The following is an 8,065-nucleotide window of genomic DNA, read 5'->3' on the forward strand; positions in this document are numbered from 1 at the left end:
TGAACTTACAAAGATTAAAATAAAAAGCTTTACTAATTGCACTATAATTAAATTATAACTCAAAAATAGGGAAAATTTGAATATTCTCAGCATTGAAATAACACTAAAATCAAAGGACAAAAGATAAATAAAAAGATTGCAAATTTTTTAAAGACAAAAATAAAACAATATTATAAATTTATAGTGGGTAGAAAAAGTACTCATAGGAAATTTATAAATGTAAGTGCAAATATTAAAAATAGGAAAGATCTCAACAGATAACCTAATTTTAAACTTTAAACAATATTAAGCCGGACATGGTGGCACACACCTGTAATCCCAGCACTCGAAAGGCTGAGGCAGGTGAGTCGTTGTGAGTTCGAGACCAACCTGGGCTACAAAGTGAGCTCAAGGCTGTCCTGAACTGCATAGTGAGACCTTGTCTCAAAAAGACCAAAAATAAATGAATAAATAAAAATAATAAAGCCTCCAGGCATTAAATATTAAAAGTGAAAACTTAAACTAGAAGTAGCAGCAGAAGGAAAAAAAAATAAAGCAAAACAAGTAAAATATTGAAAAATCAGTATGATCAATAAACTTAAGGTTGACGTTCTGGAAATATTACCCTAAACTAGAAGAAAGAAGAAGGAAAGAAAGAAAGAAAGAAAGAAAGAAAGAAAGAAAGAAAGAAAGAAAGAAAGAAAGAAAGAAAAAAGAAAGAAAGAAAGAAAGAAAGAAAGAAAGAAAGAAAGAAAGAAAGAAAGAAAACTCAAATTACTAAAATCACAAATGAAAATGAAGGTATAACTATTTGAGAAGGGATATAAGAAAATATTAAAAATATGCCTACATATTCTATATTATATACAAAATACAAATTTTGGGAAAACCAAATACTAATAAAGCTGACACAAGAGAAAGAGAAACTCTGATTATACCTATAACAAGTATAGAGATCAAATTAATAATCATAAAAACTTCCCAAGGAAAAAAGTCCAGAAGCAAATGGTTTCCCTTGTGAATGCTTTGAAACAGTTATAATGCATGACTAGGACAGAGAAGAAACCATAGCGGTGTTTTTGTTAGTTTCTTATGGTTCTTGTGACAAATTCCCACAAATTTGGAAGTTTACAAATTGTTAAAGTCATGGTTTGCAAGGGAATGGATTTCATATAGGACAGATAATTTATAGGATTATTTTATAATATTCACCCAAAAAGTCAAGTGCAGAAGAATGCAGGAGATCTGTCCATACATTAGAGACCCAAAGAATCCAGCTGAGGGCCTGAATCTCATATCAATGTCCTGCACAAGTCCAGCTGAAGACCTAAACCCGTGGCAATGACCTCTATGAGTCCACCTGGAGGTGCAGAGCCCACAACAATATCTCATGCAAGTGTGTATCAAAGATCTGCACTGGGAAGGACCAAAGGTCAGTGATGGAAGCTAGAAAATCGTGCTGGTGGGGTGAAGGATCTGTGCCAGCAGCTGAGGTATCTGCACTGGAGCCAGGAAGCCATGCTCAAGCTGAGGACCAGAGCTTCTCTGAAGAGAAGCACAACCATCCTTAGTGACAATGAGGACCTGAGTTCCTCTGGTGATGAGAACAGCTGAGTTCATATCAGGAAAGCCAGCATGGCAAGCTTCTCCAGGAGAATCAGCAGCACACCATCTTCCCCTCCAGTTCTCCTTTCATGTTGTTGGCAACAATCCCCAGGTGGGCCTCCATGCCTGGCACCACCCTGATTCAGTTTAGCTGGTTGTACCAAGTTGACCATTAGTTCATCAACCACACAAATATATGTTTGTGGTACATAATAATTACTATCATCTTGAGGCATTGATATACATATAAATCACAATGTTTACTTCTCCTTTACCTTCCCCTCCCCATCTTCTTCCACCATGTCAGATTGCTTTACAGTGTGGAAACAAGAAATCTGAAATAAGTCTCTCTGAGTGGACATCAATGGTCTGTCAGAGGCAGGGCTCCTTCACGGAGTCTAGGGGACACTGATGCCAGCTCTTCTTTAGTGTGTGGTTAAATTCTTCTCACTTCATAGAGATAAATTCAACAGCCTTTAGGCCACTGAAGTATAATCCCAGTGATCGCTTACCCTTGGGATTCTTAACCTAACATTGTTGAAAGGTTTCAGAAATTAGTACATGAATCTTTTGGGTCCATTACTGAGCCTGCTGAAGTGTCATGCATCAAACTATTCATTATCTTTGGAAATATTCCATAAATATAAAATAATTCTAAAACTAAGTAACCACGGTCCAATCCCAAGGTGGAGAGTGATTACTTTATAAATGTCATCAGGGAAGGATTCTCTGACACAGTACAATGTGTGCAGAGACTTCAGTGGAGAGACAACCTGTGGACTGGGAAAGGCAGGGGCAAAGGCCCTGAGACTTGGACACGGTATTGTAAGGAAATGGGAGGGGATGAATGAGGTAAAACACTGGAGGTGTAACACTAAGGAATTTAACTCAATTCAAAATTTATGGTCAGCATTAGTAATTTCAAAATATTTGCCAAAACACGTAACATCTTGAAATAATAAAAAGAAAAGCCTAAGGATTATTTTGCCTTCAGAACAATCTTTGTGAATGCACTCTTCACCTCCTTGTTCCTCAGGCTGTAGACCATGGGGTTCAGCATGGGGATGACGATGGTGTAGAACACAGAGGCGATTTGGTCAGTGTCCATGGAGTGACCGGAGCTGGGCTGCAGGTACATGAAGATGACCGTCCCGTAGAAGATGGAGACTGTGGTGAGATGGGAGGCACAGGTGGACAGAGCCTTCTGATATCCTGTGCCTGAGCGTAACTTCAGGATAGAGATAAAAATCAGTACGTAGGATATTAAGATAACAACAAGAGCAAAAAAGATATTGAAGGTTGCTACATAAATAAGAACCAGATCGTTAACATGTCTTTTAGAGCAAGAGAGAGCCATGACTGCTGGAATATCACAGAAAAAATGGTGGACCACATTGGAGTTACAGAATAAGAGACTGAACGTGTTCCCAGTGTAGATGGAGGCACTCAGGAAGCCACAAGCATAGCAGCCTATGACGAGACCTGCACACACCCCTGCTGTAACGGTGGTGGGATAATGCAGGGGCTTACACACTGCTGCACACCGGTCATAGGCCATGGAGGCCAAGAGGTAATTTTCCACAGTAGCGAAGCCTGTGACAAAGAACATCTGAGTGGCACAAGCATTGTAGGAGATGACTTCGTCTGCTACTTTAAAGCTGGCCCACGCTGTGGGAGTGACAGCTGAAGAGTAACAGAAATCCACCAGAGACAGGTTACCGAGGAAGAAGTACATGGGGGTGTGCAGACGAGCATCCAGCAGGATCAGCAGGATCATCCCCAGGTTCCCAAGCACGGTGATGGTGTAGACGAGGAGGAAGGTCATGAAGAGGGGAAGCTGCAGGCGTGGGTCATCAGTCAGCCCCAGCAGGAGGAACTCCGTCACCTCTGTCCTGTTCTCCATCAGTGTTGTCTGAGAATCTCTAGATATTGCATAGACTTATCAAAAAAAGGAGCAAAAGGATAAAGAGCTTCAGTTGGAATTGGAAAATATGATTTGTAGTGATAATTTGTACTGCAAGATTCTTCACAAAAGGAATCAGCTGGAAAACCAGACTTGCTGGCACATGCTGCTGAGTATGAGCAGTGTTAATGGATCAAGTACTGAATTTTAACATTATATATATTTGTCTACTGACTTGAAGGAAAAAATGAAAAGGACTGGTGCACGTGGGTCTATCTTGCGTCTCACGCGCACACCCGTGTTGCTCACTGCAGGAACCGCTGCAGACCCTTGAGGTGTGTGCTCTGTATCTCCACTCAGTCACACAATGAGCTCGACTCATTCTTACATCCATGTAAATTATGAAGCACAAGAGATTGAGAACTCTATTCCTGTTCACATAAGTGTTATCTGTCAGTCTCTGCTCTGAGCCCAGGCCACAGTCCAAGCCATGCTGAGTCATTTCTAATTCTAATGGTCTAAAGTGAATTTAAACCAAATTTAATTTAACTCAATTTATAATTACTCCTTGTGCGCTTTGGTTCAATCTCAGCCTTTGTGATTTCATGATGAACTGAATGATTATTTACTAAACATCTTGTTCACTGTGTGTTTGTCTCCCATTAGAGGTAAAGCAAACAATCAAAAATCTGTGAAACGAAGTGTTCTAAATGAATAAGCTTTAAATTATATATTAACCTTGTCCCACACTCATATGCTTATGTTCACATTTAACAGTGATACAGTTAAGAACATAAAGTGCTAACTAGCTTGAAAAAGATTTGAACTCTGAAATCAATGTAGTGCCACTCATTGTAGTAAGTTGATGAGGTGGGATACGTGGGTTGATGAGAACATGTTGGTTTGCGGAGGCAGCAGTGAATGAGGCATAGCAGACAGAGCTTAGCATCCTAGAGGAGATGCAAGTCAGCCCTACCATTCACCACTGAGGAATCACAGCTCCTAGGAAAACTTGGAACCTCATATTTCCACCTGCATGATGAAGGCAGCAATGAGATCTGCTTTGAGGTATCCTTGTGAGAATTAAATAAGGTCACACACAAGAAACCATGATATCCTGGGCATTCCCAGTCTGATGCATGCTAGCTCTCAAGCTATAGATAGGATGGCATAATGATCTCTATGCTGGTTTGATCTGGGTGGATGCTAATACAGAGGGCTCCCATTGTGGGGGGATTTGTAGTCTTGGGCTTCCTTCACCAATTTTCCTTTCTTCCTGCCCACTGAGGTTTTCTGTGTTCTCCAGTATTTCTCTGTTGGTTCTTGCTTCAAGAACATGATTATTGCTCCTGCAATTCCATATAGGCCATTCATTTTCAAAATTTCCTCCTTGAAATCCATATTTTAATTAGGGAAAAAGACTACGTTCTTGTTAAAACATGTTCTTCCCTTCACTGCTGTTAGGTTGTATTCAAATTACATGCACTGAGGATTAACATTTACCAGGTAGTGAGTTGTTATTCTCTTATAGATCTGTCTGAATGAGAAATTCCCTGTTTTAAAATATGAATTTGAATCTGTTTTGTGCAATAACACTAGTTAACATTTTTTTTTTTAGGGTTGAAACCTTTATAAGTATACCATACAGAACTTACAAATATCCCTTCCTCATTTTCTCCATAGCTATCGACAACTTCAGTTTATGAGGCTGTTGTGAAACCATTACAGTTGCCCATCTTAGGGCACATGATTATGTTTTATCATAGTCTGAATTCTGTAGCAAATCATAGTGGATATACACAGAAATGGGTGTGTATATGTGTGTGAGTGTGTATGTGTTTCAGTAATTTTTTTTTTTTTTTTTGGTTTTTCGCTGGTACCGGGAACCGAACTCATGACCTTGCACTTGCCAGGCAGGCGCTTTGCCGCTGAGCTAAATCCCCAGCCCCTCAGTAATATTATTATTATTACTCTATCAGTAAGGATTCAAGAATTTGAGAAGTGATATAATGCTCTAAAATTATGCAGGTAGTATGTGAAAGACTGGACTCAAGTGTTAAAGCTGCTTTCCAGGAATACACATGTGTGGGTGGTCAAAGGACTGACATGAACTTCAGAGCCTTTGGAAGTGCTTTGTAGTTTAAAAAAAGATTATTTCACTACACTAGATTTTTTCTGTCTACTTTTGACCTCTGATGAGATTCAAATACATACTGAATGAAATAAAATTGCTGTAGAGAGCATTCATCTTATTTTTGCTCACAGTTTTGGGGAAAGAAGGTATTTCATATGAATGAAGTCCCTATACTAGACATTTTGATATTTATGCTCCTGAATCACCTCAGTTTTTAAAAAAATATTGTAAAAATGTCTATTTCTATTTGCAAATAACTTGTAGTAGGTATAGGCAGTCTACTGCTTTTGCATGAATTGTGTTTTTTTTTTTTTAAAAAAAACTCTATGAAATATAAAGGTTTACCAGTTTGATGGAGAAAAAAATAATAGTCCATCTCGAATGAAATGAAAAACTAGAAAAATAATAGTCAATAATAGTCAAAAATAGTAGTCAATGTTGAATAGTCAATGATTTTGAAATCATACAAACATCCATGGAATATTGTATGCATTATATTAAAGAAGCCCCCCACACACACACACATAGTTGTCAAAAAACTCACCTCCTTTCAGGCAAAGAAAAAATGGAGAAAATGATGTTAATATGGATCAAGTTCCAAGTCTACCATTAATTCGTTCTATATCCAAGGAAGAATCACTTACCTCCTCCATAGATGAACAATAAACATCAGGTTGCTTCTCTCACGTAATCCACCAATTATGTCTGTAAACACAAATGAGGTCTGCAAAATATCTCATGATGACAACACAGGCCTGTAATGCCAGCACTCAGAGCCCTACCTGGGCAGTTTAATGCCTTAGCAATATCCTGTCTAAAAAAATAAAATAAAAAATAAAAATGATTAGGAATGTAGCTCAGCGTAGAGGCTCTGGATTCAATCTCCAGCAATACAAAAAAATATTGTGAAGTAGTCACCATTTCAAAATTCATGTATTTTTATGTCAAGTGTTTTCCCTGATCATGGTTGCAGGCTCCTAAGAAAGTCTTAGGACAGAAGAATGCCTGTTTGTGTTAACAATGATTATTACTCAAATGACTAAGTTATTTCCACTGGGCATGGTATACACTCAGTTTCTCTAAAACAGAGTGGTGTTAAGTCATATTAAGACTACAGAGCTGTATACATGGAGGTCTGGAGATAATTACACAGGCTTGAAGACCTCTGGAGGTTTCCTGTGAGACTATCTAAAACTCCTCATCCTCTTTTCCCAGGGCACAAACAATTAAAATGCTTGTAGAAATCAAGTTGGTTATTACACTTTTACAGTTAAATTTACCTTTAGTGCTAAGTAAAAATATAAATGTTCTATATATCAATTAGTTACCACAAGGTGTGTGTATCCAGGTATATATTGCATATGGCTCAAATCAGATAAAATATATCTAGCTCTCAAACACTTATCATTTCTTTATGATGTAAACTGATATATTGCCATTAATATATGCCTCAAAATACAACTTCCTTACCTCAAACACATTTATGTCAACATTGTTGCCACTTTTTAAAACAGTTTTGGAAGACATCTTTAATGTAAATTTTGTTGCTTTATTTGTTTGCCAGTTTTGAGACAGGGCCTTATTCAGTAATTCAGGCTGGACTTGAATTCACTGTGTGCCCCAGGTTGACCTCAAACTCACAGTAATCCTCCTGCCTCAGCCTCTTGAGTGCTGGAATTACAGGTATGCACCACCACACCTAGCCTCTTTAATGTCTTGTGGATGCCTTGGTATTCAGAATCAATTCAAAACTTTACATTTCATAATCATTTAAACTTTGGGGAAGAGCCAGAAGTCATCTGAGTTCCTGTGAGTACAGTGGATGGGGTCATGCCATTATGTTTTTCTGTGACAAAAGTGGTTCTAAACATTTCAGAACAATTTCAGGATATTGAAGCAATCATGACAACACAACTAAAGACACTCATGGAAGAGGACTTCTGCCTACTTCAAGAATCTTTATTCTAATAAGATAGAAAACACAGAAGAAATGGACAGATTCCTAGATACATATGAATTACCAATGCTAAATCAAAAGTACATAAAAATTCTAAATAACCCAATAGCAGTCAGTGAAATTGAAAATGTAATTAAAAACTTACCAATAATGAAAAGCCAAGGTCCTGAAAGATTCACTCCTCAATTCTACAAGAAATTTACAGAAGATCTAATGCTATTGTTCCTCAGACTCTTCAATGAAATTGAAAGGGAAGCAATAGTTCCCAAAGTAATTCTTGTAAGCAAGTATTATCCTAACACCAAAATCAGAGAACAATCCAAGCAAAAAGAAAAATAGAAACCAATCTCCCTAATGAATATAGATGCAAAAATCTTCAGTAAGATACTGGCAATCAGAATGCAGCAAATAATCATGAAAATTTTACACCATGACCAAGTGGGATTCATCCAAGGAATGCAGGGATGGTTCAACATACACAAATCAA

The 8,065-nt window shown here is 37.9% G+C and overlaps 1 protein-coding gene across 1 annotated transcript; it reads right to left on the reverse strand.

Moving 5' to 3' along the window:
* Window positions 1-2,563: 2,563 nt before the first annotated feature.
* Window positions 2,564-3,489, reverse strand: LOC102007259 (olfactory receptor 5B3-like). The gene has a single exon (XM_013506402.1). It carries the CDS (start codon window positions 3,485-3,487, stop codon window positions 2,564-2,566), a length of 924 nt encoding a protein of 307 aa, XP_013361856.1. The 5' UTR covers window positions 3,488-3,489.
* Window positions 3,490-8,065: the final 4,576 nt, after the last annotated feature.

The sequence above is a fragment of the Chinchilla lanigera genome, unplaced genomic scaffold, assembly GCF_000276665.1.
Source record: "Chinchilla lanigera isolate Chin_1 unplaced genomic scaffold, ChiLan1.0 scaffold00110, whole genome shotgun sequence".
NCBI classification, from domain to species: domain Eukaryota; kingdom Metazoa; phylum Chordata; class Mammalia; order Rodentia; family Chinchillidae; genus Chinchilla; species Chinchilla lanigera.

Bases quoted from the DNA above. Each gene is read 5' to 3' on its own strand.
- LOC102007259 (XM_013506402.1), bottom strand. From the start codon at position 3,487: ATGGAGAACAGGACAGAGGTGACGGAGTTCCTCCTGCTGGGGCTGACT.